Genomic DNA, 18,260 nt, shown 5'->3' with positions numbered 1-18,260 from the left:
CTGCAGATTAGCAGCAACCTGGCCTAGTTTGGGCCAAGTTGGGCCTAGAAATAGCTCGGCTACAACATTCAGGTCATCGTTTGCAATCAACAGCTAATCAGCAATAATGTTGCAGGACAATGGAATGGCCAGGAGCTAGCTGCCCCACCCCCACCCCCACGGCCCACGGGCCACGGTGTCGCAACTGATGGTACTTGGAGGGTAGAATACGAAGTACGTGTAGGCACAAGCTTTTTAGCCGACTGGCCTGGCCGGTTTGGAAGCTTCTTCTCTTGCCACCTGGCCCGTCCGTCCGACGTGGACACCCGATCGAATTGAGCCGCATACGAGCAAGTATAGTGAGTGGCTGGAAGCCGGCGTAGAGTCCTACGTGGAGAGAGAGAAAGTAGATATGGGCGACTCGTGAAACGTCGACTGACAGCGGGCAAAGAGTCATTTGCCGGCTTCTATTGGCTGGAGCATGGTGCTGGACATTAAAAACTAGTGGGGTCCGCCACCATCGGGTCCTTCTTGCAGCCGGCGGCCGGCGCGCTTATAAGCTTTGCTCTACTAGGACAGAAGAAGCTTCTCAGACCATGTACACCAAAAGCCTCTCCATATTTCCCCGCCCCCCTGGCCCCCTCTACGGCTACGGCTGTACAGCACTTGAACACCCAACTTTTTGTGTTTGATGAAGCTGCGTCAGAAACGGAGGCCATGCCGCTTTTTCCGAAAGCAACGAGCTTTCTTTCTTTCTTTTACTGCGTTCGGCTGGTGGTTTATCCTCCAGCGCTACAGTATTTTCCTCTCACATCTCTCCAGCTCCAGCCTCCAACCACCAGCCACCAGCCAGGTAACAATATTTTTCTCTCACAGCACTCCAGCTCCAGCCTCCAGCTCCTACCTGCCAAGTAATCATGGCGTGTCACGTCTCGCTGAGGCTTATTGCTTGCATTGCTTCCGAGTAACCAAAGTTTGGACTTTGGAGTTTGATGGGGGCACACACACATCAGATGCCTCAAGTGATGGCACGTCAGGTAGGTAGGACACAACGTGCCTGCACTCTGAATGGACCCAACAAGATCTCCTTTTTCAGACGGACCTGCTCACATACTGGTGTGTGTGTGCGCGCGCTAAAAAGCTACCTCCTCCGTCTAGAAATGAATGCAATTACTGAATATGCACGGATCAATCTAGTTCAAATTTAACTCAATTTATAGCAACTAATCTAATGGTAATTTTTTGTCTCATAAATATTATTATTATTTATATAACTTTAATTAAAGTCCAAACTGTTTGACTTATCAAAAATGAGAAATATATATTTTTTTAGATGGAAGGAGCAGTCCAGTTGCAAGAGAGTTTGGCCACGGAGGTAGCATAGCATAGCACACAGCCCCCACAACTCCATGTCAGCCTTAATTTGCCATCCTTTCCTCAGTGTAAAGTCATCGCCAGCACCAGTGTGCGAGCCTGGCGCTGGCCCTTCTCGAATTTGTTTTTCTTTCCTTTCCTTTTTGTACTGGTTGCTTGCTACAAGTCTGCTCGATCGACGATCTCGAGCTCTGAGCTCTGGGCCCCCCGGATCTTTCAGAACGTACGGTACCAAGAGATACGGTGCAGGTGCGCTGCAGTAGGCCACTAGCACTGCGCGCATGTACGTACGTACCAGGCCACCCACCTTTTTTCAGGTGAAATGAAGCAAGAAAATACGACTAGTATATACGCTGCTGTACGGTGTACTGTACATAATCTATTTATCTCTACACATTCTACAGTCCGGCTATGAATTACCACTATAGATATACTATGCCGTACTCCTGTCTGTGTGAGCCCATTATGATTAGCACTCTCAAAATTCAAAGCCCAGATCTGCCGGGATTCCGTCGTACGTACACCCAACGACGGGACGGGACCAAAAGAAAACAAGGTTTCAGGTCTTAGATCACTTTGCATTTTGGTTTTTTGAATTTTTAGATGGGAATTTTCAACATTTAAAATATTAAATGTAGATTAATCACAAAACTAATTATAGATCTCGTCTGTAAACTACGCGACGAATCTAATGAGCCTAACTAATCCATCATTAGATCATTTTACTGTAGCATTACTGTAGCAATTTAGTGTCTAATCACATCCTAATTAGGCTCATTAGATTCGTCTCGCGATTTACAGTCCATTTGTGTAATGCGATTTATTTTTCGATTACATTTAGTATACCATGCAAGTGATTTACAAAAAAATTTGTATTTTGTCTTTATGGATCTGTTGGCAAAACAAAGGAGGCATTTTGAAGTTAGTCAAACCATGGTGATGGCTAAGCGTTGGAGGCATCTTTCTGGTTGTGGAAATGTGGAGCATGCATGCAGCTGCACATTTGCCCTTCCACTGTTTTTATTTACATGTCGTATGATTTGATTATAGATTATATGTTTGTGCAGACACATGTGGCGTCAGATTAGGATCCTGGTTGGTTCAAGAGTGCTTATTATAAGCCCCTTCAAAAAAGCTCCAAACACCGGGACTTATTGGAGGGGCTGTAACACCCGGATACTCCGGCCATTGGCCCGGAGACTCCGGGCATGGAGTTACTATTTTCATAATTTGGTCATCTAGACCCACAACCATTTAAATAGAATATATCACTCTCTCTCTCACTCACTCTCACTCTCTCCCGTGACCTCTCTGACACCTCCCTCACGGGCTCTCCCTCTCCTCCCTCTCCCCTAAGCTCTAGATTCTGAAATCTTCCATTTCAACTTGACTCCAAGGCCAAGGGAGATTCACTCGGCGTGGGGAAATCATCTTCTACAAGTATTCCACCTTGGGGCGACATCGTTTTCGAGTTTTCTTGCAAGAGGAGCTAGCTCAAGGTACTATAAGCTAGGGCTCGCCGATTTGGTTGTTTTAGGATGTTCTAGGTGATTTCCTTTGGTCAATCATCTCCATATGCATCCTTCAACTAGGATTCAAGAGGGTTTCAAATTTGGTGGGGTGGTTTTGTCACAATCAAAATTTCAGTTTTTGGGGCGAAAATGCTGTCAAGCCCGAAGACTCCGGGTATAAGCCCGGAAACTCTGGGTTTTGAAAACTCCGGGCGAAACTCCGGGTATAGGCCCGGATACTCCGGGTTTGGGACACTCCGGGCGAAACTCCGGGTATAGGCCCGGAAACTCCGGATTTCGGAATCCGGATACTCCGGGTATGAATCCGGATATTCCGTGTTTTAATAGAACTGTTGGGTGTAGAATTGGATAAATTTGGGGTAAATTTGTAGTGTTTCTACTTGGGCATTTCAAGGATTGTTGTTGCATATCGTATTTGCATACATTCTCATATCATTGCATACGTGTAGACGCTGCCGCCGAGGGAGCCGTATACGCAGTGGTTGCGGAGCCACAGAAGCCGCAGGGGCCAGCCCCGCAGGAGGAGGTTCGCGGGGAGTCGGCCCAAGGCCCAACTCACCCCAGTACTGAGCAGCAGACGCAAGGCAAGTCCCGGTGCATGTCCTATTATTTTAAATTATGATTCATTATGTATATGTTTTATCTACTACTTGTGCATTATGTATTAGGAATTGAATGGAACCCTAGCTGCATGATCCCTAGGTTTCCTTGAGTTTACTAGTAGGTCTAGGTCGATAGCGGTGCTAGGCTAAATAAGTCCGGTAGAAGTCGGGTGGCTTCGTGTCACTCGCGAGACACAGGAGGCTTTAGAAGCCGACTAATTGCCGGTTACTCGCGAGATACATTATTATCTTTATATACTTCAGTATTTGAGAAATGGTTTGAAATGGATATGGAGATGTGAGACCGGGCGGGGGGTGATGATATTAGGTTTGGCAGCAGGACAGGGTTCCTGGGTGCCTTAGCCCCGCCCGTGTCGATTAAGGACCGGTCGTTGTGGCAGTGCTGATCGGGGATTGAATTTGTACTAACCGCATGCCGGGAGTAGGAGGTAGTCGAAACCGGTAAGCCTAGTACTGCCTTGCTTCGAAAGTATTGGACTCCATCTCACCTCCTGGGGTAGTCGAGTAGTCGCAGAGAATTGGGGATGCATGTATTACTTTTGGTGGTCTCATGTTGAGCTCGGCTGACCATATGATGGTGGGGCGGTCCTGTAGTTCGAGGCGGGGAGGAGAAGGGTTGGTGCGTGTGGTCCGACGGGGCTTATACGTGCCGTGTTGGTTAGGTCCACCTTGCAAGGTTAAATCGGATCGATTCGCCGTGTCTCGCGGTTATGAGGGCCTTGATCTCTTTGTCACCTCGTAGAAATGAACTAGAGATGTTAGTGATAAATGATGGAACTATTTTGAATCATTATTGCAATGCTCCAACATGATTGTGTAGATATGCCAACATTAGATGAGAGTCTTTCTATATAGAACTTGTGGCTAAAATATTGAAAGTAAGAATTCAACCTTAGATGCTTTCCTGCAAAACATCCACCAGCCAGAGAGTCTTGCATGTCTAGATATGTGGGCTAAGTTATACCCACTGGTCGGGTAAGCCTTGCTGAGTATTAGAATACTCAGGGTTTGTTGCCACATTTATTATTACAGGACACTTGGACGTCGACTTCTGCCCCTGTTGTGTCAAGTTCATCCGCCGGAATGCAGAGGGGTGGCAGGTCGAGGAGCGAGACCCCTAGACTAGGATTTTGTCGGGATGTACACTCGTGGGCAGAGTGTTCAGCCTTTCTGTTTTTACGCGGGCCGGTCTGACCGGTCATGGTTAGTCAGGGCTTTTGAAGGCTAGAGTAGATGTAGGATCTAGTTTGTTTGAATTTCAGTACATCGGATGCAAAGTTTGTAAATTATGCAATTTTTGTAAATTATGTGTATATTTGAACTCGGGTTGTAAAACCTAACGTTTCGTCCCCCTATAGTGTTTGTACTTTCAAGTATCGTGTTGTGCTTGTACCATCTGCGCCCACCTTCGCGTGGGACTACCGGTGTTGTTTCGATCGGGCCGTGGGTTGAGAAAGGATCGCCAAATTAAGCCGTTAAGCTAATGAGCCCGATGTGTTCAAATGACGGTCATTACACTTAATTAGAGTTTTAATTTGGCGGTTCCGTCACAGGGGCTTATTTTAAATTTAAGCATGCACTCCTGGCACCTCCAGGGTATGCTTATTATTGTGCTTATTTGCTGGTGGGATGCACCAGATACTCACACCCACCTTCTTTTCTGGTGTGCTTATTATGCTTATTATTTACTTATTGTCCAAACAAGTCGGTGGCTTAATTTTTAAGCCCCTGCTTCCCAAACAGGCTTTGATATGAGGAATCTATAATCTAGCTACTTGTATCATGCATGCATGTGTGGTGGTGAGCGCCGCATTATGCATATGCATGGACCGATCCAAGGACGAGCTAATTAATCCTATCTATAATCCTAGCTACAGTAGTTACTCCCGAAATACAATTAATCCTAGCTAATTAACTTGGGGTCCTCATCTCACCGGAATGCATATGGATCCAAACCTACCACCTGCCCATCAGCTCATTTTACGAGCCGCTCATTTTAAGCTGCAACAGCAACAACAGGGGTCTGGACTGGATTGGATTGGCATGAAGCTCATGAATGAGGTCGCAGCACACACAGTGCTTAGTGGAGTGATGATGCGTGTGTGTACTAGCTCTTGTTTAGTTGCCTTTAAAATTCCAAAATTTTACAAGATTTTCTATCACATCCAAATATTTGAACACATGCATGAAATATTAAATGTTGCTAAATAAAATAATTAATTACACAGTTTGTTCGTAATTTGCGAGACGAATTTTTTAAACCTAGTTAATCCATAATCGGATAATAATTATAAAATACAAACGAAAATACTACAATACTTTATATCCTAAAGTTTATGCAACTAAACAAGGTTTAGGACGAGGAGGAGGAGGTGTACCCGCACCCCAGTAGGAGTTGGAAAAGGGCGAGGTGCGCCAGCCATGAGCCATCGCCATGAATGAGCTGCTGCGGGGTCTCTGCCATTGACATTCAACGAAGGGCCATGTAATGAAGGTAAACGCCCCGCCCTGGCAGGTTTGTCCCCCCGACCGAGTGATCCCCTCGCTCGATGCCGCCGCAGTCGACGTCTGGGAGCCGCAGCAGCCTGAAGCTGTCTGCCTTGATCACGAGTCCTCCCTCCGTCCACAAAAAATACAATTTTTGTTTTTCGAGAAGTCAAATAGTTTAAATTTTAATTAAATTTATAGAAAAAAGTAATAACATTCATAATACAAAATATGTACCATTAGATTAACTATAGATTATATTTTTATAGTAAATTTATTTGAAAGTAAAAGTATTAATATTATTTAATATAAATTTAGTCAAACTTGAACTAGTTTGACTGACACGAATTTCATAATTGTATTCTTTTGTGGACGGAGGAAGTAGCACTACTAGAAAACAAATCTTACGTCTACCTCAAAAGTACCAGTATGGAGATGAACCGGTACCTATACTAGGTACCGGTTTATCTCCATACCGGTATTTTTGGGGTGGATGGAATTTATAAATGAGCTTTAGGTACCGGTTGATACCGGTTGGTAATATCAACCGGTACCTAAGGCTCTCCATAGGTACCGGGTGTTAATTTTTATATTAGTACCGGGTGGTGCCACCAACCGGTATCTATAGACGAGCCTTAGGTACCAGTTTATGTTAACAACCGGTACCTTAGGAGTCCTAGGTACCGGTTGGTGTCCTTAAGCTCATCCATGGGTTACTTGAAAAGGAAAAATATATCCTTTTTTAATTAAAACTGCTGTGTAGGTGAGATGGTAAAGGGGGAACACATGAGGCTAGAGGTCGCTGGGTTCAATTCCCAGCCAAAAGATATTTTACATGAATATTTTGGTACAAGGAGACTTTAGGCACTGGTTAATTTAAACTGGTACGCTTAGCTGTTTTTTCTAATAGTGTAGATGTAGATCCTCGCTCCTCATTCATGCAGTAGAGGTTGGAATGGAGCATCGGTGCACGGATGGATGATCATCCCGATCCAGTCATACATTTGCTGTGCGCGCAGCTGGGCCTTGCATTGCAGACTTGCAGGTTGCATTGGGAATCAGAAGATATTCAGATGAGATGAGATGAGATGAAGATCTATGCATGCGCTAGATAGAACAAACAAACGCACGTTATAGAGACGGTCGACCGCGAGCGAGACGCGGTGGAACGGAAAGTTTCCTCGCGGCAGCGAAACCCGACGGCGGTCAAACCGCGCCCGGTTGGCGCCCCGCCCCAGGCGCGGCCCGGAGCGGTGCCCGAGGCCGAGGCGAGGAAATGCCGACGCGCAGCGCAGCGGCGCCGGCGTCAACTAACCCAACCTTTTTTTGTTCTTTGAAAAGATTACTTGAAAAAGGTTGGGTTAGTACGTCAAAGCGGCAGCTCGATCAGCGCCTCAGCGTCTTTGGGGATTAGATCACGAGTATGAGAGCAACTCTACCAGGGTTTATATTTAGGTAACTAAACTCATATTTTAGTCATTTTGTTTAAAATTTCATCTCCAGTAGGGTCTTTATTTGGATGACTAAAATTGGGGGTGACTAAATTTCCTCTTCCACCCCTCAATTTGGTCACCATCTACTTAGGCTACCAAAAGTAGAGTCTACTATTTTTTAGTCTATTTAGTCGATGTTGCTGGAGTAGAGACTATATTTTGAGTGACTAAACTTGAAAAAGTGAGTGATTAAAATAAATTTTAGTCATTCAAATTTGGCGAAATAGCCAATTTCATCCCTGAACTATCGCGCTTGGCTCAATTTCGTCCCTTAACTATGAAAACGTCTAAATCGGTCCTCGAACTATCCAAACCGGCTCAGTTTCGTCCACTCCAGCCAGAGCTTCAATTCAATTGAATTGACTATTTTGCCCTCATTTTCTTTTCACATCAGAGCAGCACAATCTTTTTTCTCCTCCTCCCCATGGCGGCTGCACAGGAACCTCCTCCCCCTTAAGGAGGACCTCACTATTAACGTAATTATTAAGTCTCCTTTATCGTTCCTTGTCTCAATTATTTATTACCTACCTATAGTATAAATAAGATGCATGTATGTATGTGCGTTCAGCTCCTTTCCTGCGGCGACAGACGACGAGCACAAGATGCAGCAGTTGCCGGCCTTGCAGGTGGAGCTTGGCTGAATGAACAAGGAGAACCAGTGTTTGCGGGAATGCTCACGCAGGTCACCATCAGCTACCAGGCGCTCCAGATTACAGAGGAGGGTTCTGTGCAGCCGTCATGGGGAGGAGAAAAGGGACGGTGCTGCTCTAATGTGAAAAGAAAATGGGTAAAATGGTCCGTTCAATTGGATTGAAGCTCCAGCTAACTGGAATCGATGAAATTGAGCCAGTTTAGATAGTTCGAGGACTGATTTGGATGTTTTCATAGTTAAAGGACGAAATTGAAGCATGCATAATAATCCAAGGACCAAATTGGCTATTTTACCTTCAAATTTAATCACTCCATTAGAGTTGGTCTCAATAGATTAGTGTCGTGTTTGGTTGCCTCCCGTAAATTTTTTGAAAAATCATCTTTCTATATTTGAAGTAATAAATATAGATTAATCACAAAAATAATTACAGAACTCGTCTGTAAATCGCGAGACGAATCTAATGAGCCTAATTAATCTGTCATTAGATGTTATTTAGCATCTAATTACAGCCTAATTAGATTCATTAGATTCGTCTCACCATTTACAGACAGCAGTCGCAATGCGTTTTTTATTTCGTCTAAATTTAATTCTCCATGCAAGTGCCGGAATTTTTTTTTTGGAATTTTGGTTTTTACAACCAAACACGGCCTAGATTAACCTCCAGCCGCTGGGCTGCGCACCTGCGCTCTGCCTGCTCCAGCTGCTGCCGCTCCTCCTGCGCCTACTCTAGTAGATTCCGTTTAGGCCCCCTCGAGGTCGAGGCTGCATGCGTCGCGTCGGCCTTGTGCGCCAACGCGCGGCGCCATTTTGAACTGTACTGCACTGTATGGTCAGATGCTACTGCACTGCTCGCTCACTGAGCTGTGGTGGTGAAGGGTCTAAAATTTTGAACTAAAATATCTAAAAATCGGATTTTAATTTTATACAATTTCAACCTAAAAAATTTAAAAATCTTATTAGACTGTAAATAGACTACTAGCACCATGACCCATTACCACCTCTACCAGTAAACCCAAGCAAATGAACGGGACGGGACGGGACGGGACGGGGGAGACAGGAAATCTAACCACGAACAAGGAAACCCTTTCTATTCGCACTGCATGCGTGAGGCCGCGGCATGTGCGATCCAGCAGCAACAAAGACCTAGGGAGGGAGCACTCCACATCATCGGACCGGCTGCACATTGTGTTGTGTGGTGCTGTCGTCGCAAGTCGCAGCGCAGAGGCTGGCTGGCTCGTCCCCTGTTTTGAACGAAATTAATGGACCTAGCCACTCGCTGGTACTGTATGTAGTAGTACCCCTTGCTCAAGAAACGCCGAACCTGCTTCTATTTTTCTTTTTCTTTATACAAAGGCAGCTAGCTATCCACTAAAAGCAACTCCAATCCACCTCTTACTTTTGCCTCTCTATTCCAACTATATGAGGGTCTCTTATCGTATTTCTCTCTCCTATTTGATAATGGTCTCTAACAATTCTCTCAAAAGATGAAAGACTCTCATTCTATTCCTACAAGTAGGAGGGGAGGCCAACAAATTTGAGGGACTCTCAAAATTAAGAATGAGATAAGAGTTTGTTTGGAGATGTTTTTTCCCTTTCTCTCTCCTAAATATAAAGTAGGAGGTCAAATAGGACGCGGGTTGGAGTTGCTGAGCATCTCCAAGAGACTCTTAATTTATATCTTTTCTAGTTTACATGAATAGAGATTTTGGGGAGAAAATGCCCTCTAACAGCCTCTTCAATTGGATATCTAAATATAAACATCCACTATCCCGAATTTCTCCCTATCCAAAGATAGAGAGCGAAAATGACTTTTTAGACTACATACAAGATATAGAAAAGCTGTTAGAAACTACAAAGATATAGAAAATGATTTTTTACTTAAATGACTCTCTAAATGATGATTTAGAGAGTAGATTTTAAAAAGGCTCTTGGAATGCTCTTAGTATTTTCTTCTTTTTTAAAAGTTCTTTTTCCATTAATGTTGCGAACTTCCGTTACGAGATGACAAAGGAAGGACAAAAGCATTTTTGTGATGTTGTCCCCTGCAGCGCTGCTGGCTGCATTACCCACCTTATTATTGCCCAAAATGCAAGCAGCCCTCCAAAATACTACTAATACAAACACAGTGGAGTATAGTACTGAAAATCATGAGGATCTTCTTCTTCTTTATTTTTTTAAAAAGACAAATCGTAAGTCATCTTAGGGACATGTTTGGTTGGGTGTCGCATCAAAATTTCACAAAAAGACAAATGTCTGCATCGAGTACTAAATGAAGTCTATTTGTAATTTTTTGTAGGGATGGGTGTAACTTTTCGAGACGAATCTAATGAGCCAAGTTTCATCATGATTGGCTACAGTGATGCTACAGTAATCGCGTCCAATCATCCCCTACTCGTGCGGTCAAAGACCTCATTAGCTAGAATAACTGCTACAATACCATAGTTGTGGATGTAATTTTATAATTAGACTTTATTTAATACCTCTAATTAATAGTCAAAACATCAAAGGCTATGTTTAGATCCGTAAAATAGTTGTAAAAAAGGTTACATCAGATACTGTAGCACACTGTAGCATTTTTTGTTTGTTTGTGGTAATTGTTGTCCTACCATGACCTAATTAGGCTCAAAAGATTTTTCTCGTCGTATACATCAAAACTATACAATTAATTTTTTTATTTATCTACCTTTAATGCTCTATGTATGTATGGGATGAGAGATTTGATGTGATAGCTGAATAGTGAAGTTTGGAGAGAGAAATTTTGGAACTAAACACAGCAAAAAATTTTTATGAAAACATTTTCAAGCCAAACCAAACACGGCCGAAAATGCAATGCAACGCAGCGCAGGGACCAACAGGCCTCATGTTTGGTTTGCAATTGCATTCAAGCCGGTGCCGGTGACACATTCCCTGCAGACTAGCAATCATCATAGAAAAGGCCTGTCAACCAACAGGCCACCTTCATTAGCCTCTGCCCAGGGCCCCCTCTCTGCCCTGCTAAAAAGTGCCCCCACCCACCAATTACATTGATAACCTGCCATCACTCTCCCACCAACACCTCCATACCTCTTTAAAAATCCACTCACCTACCTACCTGCCTACAAACTACTTTTGCTTGGCATTTGCTGGTGGTGAAAATTCATGAAAGTTTCCAAAAACCTTTTTCCAATGGACGGTTGAGAAGCTTCATGTTGCTTGTTTACCATCAGTGAAGTTCATAACAGAAAAGTACTAGCAAAAAGACACATTGCAAGTAGTGATACTAGCATATGATCATCTGATTACATGGTGCATGCACTAAGAGCAATTTAGTTTATAAGGAGAGAGAGAAAATCTGGTCAAGAGGAGCTTTGACCACCTAATTGACAGTACTCCAGTACTCTCTAGCTAGCAACCACGATCCGGACCACAAGAGAGGCCTCCTCTATTACGAAAGCAGCCTCTCTCTATCTGTGACTCGACGCCGCGCAGCGCACAGCGGGTGGGACCACCTAACGACCGGAGTCCGGCGAGGCGGCGGCGGCGAAGGCGCGGAAGTCACATGACGCTGCACGAGTTGGCGTTCTCCTCGTTGAACATGTTGTTGTACGACTCCTGCGGCGGGGACGACCGCATGCCCGGCGGGCCGTACAGGAACTCCGGCACCGGCGGCGGCATCATGGGCGGGTACCCGTACGGCGCCATCTGCGATGGCGGCGGCGTTGGCATTGGCGGCATGGGCCCAACCGGCGTGGGCGCATAGTACGACACGCTGGAGCTCGGGTGCGCCACGTTGTAGCTCATCACCGGCTGCGCCGCGTAGTACGGGAACCCGCCGGGCGGGCGCTCCGGACCCAGCGCGGGAGCGGGCGCCGGGACCGGCGCTGCCACCGACGGCTGCGGCGTCTTCTCCGCCGGCGCGGCCTCAGCCTCGCCGCCGTCCATCTGCTTGTTCTTCTTCTTCTTCTTGCCCTTCTTGCCGCTGCTGGCCTCCTCCCCGCCCGCCTTGTCCTCGGCGGCGGCGGCTTCCTTCGCCGGCTCAGGGGAGCCCTTTTCCTTGGGTGCAGTCACCTCGGCGTCCTTAGTGGCCTCGTCCTTGGGTTTCGCGGCCTCGGGCTTCTCGGGCTTGTTGTCGGAGGCCTTCTCCGGCTTCTTGTCCTTGCCCTCGGCTTCAGGCTGCTGCTTCTTGTCCTTGGCTGCCTCCTTGGGCTTGGCGTCCGCGCCTTCCTTGACCTTGGTGCCCTCCCCGTCTCCTGCTGGCGGCGCCGGGGCGAGCTCCTCAGGCTTCTTGGCCGCCTCGACGACCGCGGCCGGGGCCGGCGCCGGCCACAGCGCGGCCTGCTTGCCGGCCTTGTGCAGGCGCCTGATGAGCGCGTCGGCGCCGACGCTGCCGGTGACGGTCACCTTGTGCTGCGCCGCGTCCACCGTCACCTTGTACACTCCTGATCGTTCCACAGCGGCCAAGCAAGCCACTCGATCAGTCGCTAGAACGACGAACAGGGAGCGGATTTGAATTATCGAGCAGGACCACCTACCTTCGATGTTGTGGAGCACCTTCTTGACCTTCTTCTTGCACCCCTCGCAGTGGATGGACACCCGCAGAAGGGTGGTCTGCAAGCACAAAAGGGCGTCTGGTCAGGTGTGAAGAAGAAGCCTCAGGCGTGACGCCCTCCCCCTCCCTCCCAATGCAGAAAGAAGCTCGCGTTGGCTGGCTCACCGTGTACTGCAGCGGCTCTGCTTCCCCAGACGCCATGGCGAGCCTAGAGGCTAGCTTCAGCGGACCTCGTGGGAGCTGAAGCTGCGAGCAGCTTCTGCGCTCTGGTGAGAGGGGTGGTGGCAAGGGAAGGGAGGAGTGGGCGCTTAGGCAACCAACCTTTATACTCCTCGTTTCCCACGTCCTCTCTATCTACAGTGTCAAACAGTATATCTACAGTGCCAAACAGTAGATTTACTCCTCCATTTCCTCATATCGCTGTGGACGGTCTTAGGCATAGACGAGGAGTGGGCGCTTAGGCAGCCAACCTTTATACTGGCATAGCAAGCGCGGTAGCCATGTATAGCAAGCAGCAGTTCAAGTTCAATGGCGGCGTTCAATGACCGACAGGCGGGTCCGGCGTTGCAGGCGCGGTGATCCGCGCGCGTCGATGAGCCAGGCGGCAGGGGGCCGGCCTCCGGCTCCGGGCGCGGATCTCGTTGGGCAGGGATGGTGACATGGGACCCACATTTCATGGCATCATTGGCCTGATCATTCATGGCGCATTTGGTGCATGATGGCAGGTCCCTGATTAGCAGTCGTTCGTTGCCCTGGCCTTTACCTGATGTCTTTGATAGCCTGCACGATACACATACACCCGTTTCTTTTACACGATCGAGATCATGTGATCCTGATAAGATCCTTTTTTCCGTTCTTTTTTCTTCTGGGCTTCTGGCCAATCTGAAGGGAGGAGCAGTGTCGTCGACGTGTCGCCGATCGGTGCAAGTCCGGCGCGGATCGATCGGAGCTCGACAGGTCAGCCATTAGAAGGCAGCATTCGAAAGGAGGAGGAGGCTTGCGTGCGTGCATCGTTTCGGGACCCTGAATAACAAGTGAAGAGCGAGCGAGCCAGGCGGGCAGCCAGCTAGCTAGCTGATCCAATGGGGCATCTACAGTTAACGCAGTGTGCAGGCAGGCAGCGCGCGGCTTCTGTTAAGTTGCAGAGGTCGGTCTGGTCGCTTACAACAAGAAGCAGGTTGGTTGACATGGACCGACCCTGACCACGCCGCACCTCTATACTACTACTACTAGCAGTAGAGTAGCTAGCTAGAGACATCACAGCACTGGCGTCAGGGGACGGTTTCCACGGACGCCGTAGGGTTCAGACGGACTGCTAGAAATGCAGCTACGTACGCCTCCTCATACGATACGTACGTACGATACGACACGATATAGATGTAGAGGCGTCGTACAGATGTAGAGGCGAGAGGGACGGAGAAAACGCAGCGCGCGCATTTCTCGCCGCGGATCAAAATGATCAGGGAAGGATATAGCCGTGGCCCGTGGGTCGTTCGTTCGTGGCACGTACGAAGTTACGAACGTTCGGTGTTGCACGCTGTCGCCTGTCGCGGCACACGGGACGGTAATGAAAAATGGTAGAATGATACAGCAGCATTCGTGGGTGGAATGCGCCGGGCAGCCTCGGCGTTAACAGTGCTACAACAGTCGTACGTGTCGCGCCCCGCCACATTTACAGCTACTACTGCTCGTACAGTCGTTTTCAGCAGCTTCTCACACTTTTGGTCTTCTACTTTTACAGTATCTACCCCCAACGTAACAGTCATTAAATTTTCGCTTGCTTTATTTGTCTCGATAGCAAACACATGCATGTACGACTATGATATTGTCTTGCCCACGGCTTTTTAATATTATATTTGTGGTGCCAGGACTAGCCGAACATCGTCTATTAGAGTCTGATTGGTTTGCTACCCATACCAAAATTTTGGCAAAATAAAATATAGGTAAAAATATGCCACCATTTTTCTTAATTAAATGTGAGATATTGGCAGCTCTTGGTAGCAAATCAAATACTGGCAAAAAAAAGTTTAGTCAAAACGTTGTCATGAATTTGACGGCCAATCAATGAGGCTCTTATTGTGCCACGCTTCGAGCAACATTCGGTGTGGATGGTTGGTGGTGCGTGGAAAGGAAAAGAATGCATGAGATAAAGAAGGAAGAACTAAACTCCCTGGGGCAAGACGCCTCTTGCACAGTTGCACACCCTCTCGAACCAGCTACAGTGAGGGGGGGGGGGGGGGGGGGGGGTCCAGGCGCCGCCCGTGGAGACGGCGGTCTCTTCCGCCTCGCAGCTTCTAGGGACCTCGTTGTATGTTTTGCGGTTTTCAGGGCCTTTGTGTAAACCATAATGCACCTGTATGAGTAATGGTATCTGTACCGTATCTTTTAGTTTAATATATACAAGTGCGTTAGATAAAAACTGTATTGTTTATTTCAGGTAAATTATCACTAGTAAAGCTCTACTTTTCTTTCTTATATAACTAGCAAGGTGGCCCGCGCAAATAGCTCGGGTAGCTAGTCATTAGATAATTTTTATATATTTCTAGATAGTATCATTATAATTTCTTTTCGAGATGTCCCAAACCGAAAGGTTATTTATTCCTTTTACATTAGTCATATTTTGTGAAATATTTTTTAAAACATAAATTCAGGGGTTGAATATCTTATATATAACCATATATTTTTATATTTTTTACCCCTCATACTTATATTTCATTGAAATATTTGTTGTATGAATATTTTTTTAATTTTCATTGGCTATGCACCTTTTCGCTTGATAGTTTCAGTCACAGTCCATGAAAAAAATATCCTTAAATTTTAGAAAAAAAGATCTAGATGAGTGTTCAATGTATACCAGTAGAGGAAATAATCTTCTTTCTTTTCTTTATTCTCCGATGTTCTATTCAAGTTTAATGCATACATGCACACATATTATCTTACGGCTGGTGCATCGTTGTCGTGCACGGGATCTATAAATTCACTATTGCAGCAGGTAAGATACATTCCTCTATTTTGTGCTCACCACTTCTATGGTCATCATCACCTCTCAAAATTTGACACGTGTTAACTTTTATAGGATTCCTAATTAAATAATTTCTACAAAAAAATTGGTGGACTTTGTAATATTCTTTTACTCAGTCCATGTGGCAACAGAGTGATTAGTCATATGATTATATGGCCTAAATGGTTGCAAGATGTCACTAAACCAGTGTTAAGCTGAGGTTGGATGATTAGTGCACATGTTTAGTTAGTTAAGGGATTGATTTCCACCAATTAAAATATAAAGACTGAATATCATACTATTGCCATTCTTAAGGGGTGAAAATACACTTCTTCCTTTTAATTTCAAGTTAGCATTAATTATATTCGACGAACTCTTTCCATTAACCTAGCCATTATATGATTATAGAAATCAACGTTCTATATACTTTTCTATTATCATGCTAATTTCAAGCCATACTTGTACATGTAGCTTAAATAAATTTATTCTATATGGACTAATTACATATGTAATTTGCTTTTCAGCTTAATCCAAATAAAAATATTCATTTTCATTAATTATATTGATACATACCCTTATTTACCTATTTTACATTACAATTCATATACAAATTAAATACTTATTTTCTTATTTCTAATTCTAAATTTAACTATTTATTAACCATATTTGACATTGAACACTTATTAAACTTGAATTTCTTTTTTAACTTTGAATTGAATTATTTATTAGTTGGATTTTGACATTAACTATTTATTGAGCTGTTTTTTCTTTCTAATGTTTTAATCGCTACAAAAGTCAATTACTAATGTTTTAGTTTTCAATTCTAAATATATGTATTCCTTAGTCATATTACATATGAACTTTTGGATCAATTGATAATTGTATTATGTTTTTTAATTTGAATTAGCTATTTACAGTAGTATTCAACATGTACTTTTTTATCAAGTGCTATTTTTTAATTTGGAATTTAGCTATTTACCAATCGTGTTCGTCGTGGACTCTTTGGTCCTAATTTTCTTTTTTTTTAATTCTGAATTTAGCTATTACTAATCGTATTCGGTAATAACTCTTCAGTCATATCCTAAGTCTTATTTTTTATTAAAAAATTCCATAATAATATAATTTTAATTGCATTTGATATGCACTTTTTGAGTTAGTTTAGACCATTAGATCTTCATAAAATCTAATGATTTATATTTTTATGTTTTTTCAATTAAGATGGGAACTTCTAGACCCTCTCGACGTTAATACCCTCTTATTAATATAACAAATTTTATTGTATAATATGTTATTTATTTATCATATTTGATATGGACACTTTAAGTTAGTTTAGAATGTAATTTTTTATAAATCCAACAGTATATATTATTATTATTTTTCAATTAACGTGGGAATTTCTAGACACTTTCAGCGAATTTGATAGTTTATTTTCAAACTTCGTTGTTAACGTAGGAATTTCTAAATTCTCGCATGAACGTGATGTCCCTTATTAATGTGGAAATTTTGAACTCTTTTAAACAAATATAATGGTTTTTTAACACTCAACCCAGCCGCACACACGTGCTAGTGCTGGACGTGCAGACCTCACTGCCGCCTTTCGCGCTGCGCACATGGCCTCGCCACCTTCGTGCTTGCTCGCGTGCCATGGTGCCACCCGTGCGCAACTCACCGCCGAGGCCTGGTTCATGCGCAAGATCGCTGCCATGGCCTGGTTCGTGCAGAGCTTGCCACACCGCCATGGCAGCCTTGTCGCATTCAATGCCCATAGATGAAAAATCAAACATAGTGTCCGAAATCAAATGCCTAGCAAATTGACTCTCCTTTTTTTTATTAGAAATTGACTCTCGGATGTTTGAAATTGAAGTCTGGTTACATGAATCATTAGCTATTGGAATGAATTGATAAGAAAGAGTGATACATGCTGGTAACACCGTACCGCACTTGGCGGTAGCAGGATTAATTTGACACGCACGCACACAGGCAGGAGCGAAGTTAGAGCTGAATCGAGGGGTGCCTTGTTCATGGTTCTGCTGCTATTTGATGATTAACACTGAGTTTTCATTTCGGCGCGGGTGCCCAGGCGCCCCCCTAGCACCAACGTAGCTCCGCCCCTGCACATAGGCCCACGGCACCGAGTGGCGGGATGGAGTGCTAACTGCCGAAATTGATGCTTGGCTGAGCATATGTAGAGGAGATCGTGAGGACCAAACAGCAAGGCTTAGGCTCTCCTTGCATTGCTGTAACATCCCAGTTTTCATCATGATTAAGGGGGAGTGTTGAAATTTATAATGCAAAATTCTAGAAGGTTCTATAAAGATAAGGATAAACTATGGCGTAATTTTGCTCACCATGACAAGGTTCTAGAATGTTCCACAAGAATCATAAGAAGACAAGAAGCTTGGATATTTTCTTGCCATGGTAAAATTTAGAATTTTCTAGAATTAGATATTTGTAGGGAACTTAGATATTTGTAGGGAACCTCCTAGAGTGTGACATGTGTCACTCATCTAAGAGGGTATGGGTGCCTATATAAGGAGGGTGCCACCCCTTGCCATGCCATACTACTCCACTCCATCCCACACACATCCAAG

At 44.8% G+C, this 18,260-nt stretch overlaps 1 protein-coding gene across 1 annotated transcript; it reads right to left on the bottom strand.

Annotated features, from left to right (window-relative positions):
- Positions 1-11,346: 11,346 nt before the first annotated feature.
- Positions 11,347-13,107, bottom strand: LOC120662140 (heavy metal-associated isoprenylated plant protein 35-like). The gene is made up of 3 exons (XM_039941251.1): positions 12,834-13,107; positions 12,652-12,727; positions 11,347-12,558 (listed from the first exon to the last, which is right to left on the bottom strand). Exons 1-3 carry the CDS (start codon positions 12,867-12,869, stop codon positions 11,675-11,677), a joined length of 996 nt encoding a protein of 331 aa, XP_039797185.1. The 5' UTR covers positions 12,870-13,107; the 3' UTR covers positions 11,347-11,674.
- Between the last annotated feature and the right edge of the window lie 5,153 nt (positions 13,108-18,260).

Source organism: Panicum virgatum, chromosome 2N (genome assembly GCF_016808335.1).
Source record: "Panicum virgatum strain AP13 chromosome 2N, P.virgatum_v5, whole genome shotgun sequence".
NCBI lineage: Eukaryota > Viridiplantae > Streptophyta > Magnoliopsida > Poales > Poaceae > Panicum > Panicum virgatum.
The sequence above is the reverse complement of the archived record's forward strand: the minus strand, read 5'-3'. Positions and strand labels throughout refer to the sequence as shown.

Bases quoted from the DNA above. Each gene is read 5' to 3' on its own strand.
- LOC120662140 (XM_039941251.1), bottom strand. From the start codon at position 12,869: ATGGCGTCTGGGGAAGCAGAGCCGCTGCAGTACACG. The intron at 12,728-12,833 runs GTGAGCCAGCCA...TTGTGCTTGCAG, and splicing joins CAGAGCCGCTGCAGTACACG to ACCACCCTTCTGCGGGTGTC. The intron at 12,559-12,651 runs GTAGGTGGTCCT...TGGAACGATCAG, and splicing joins GGTGCTCCACAACATCGAAG to GAGTGTACAAGGTGACGGTG.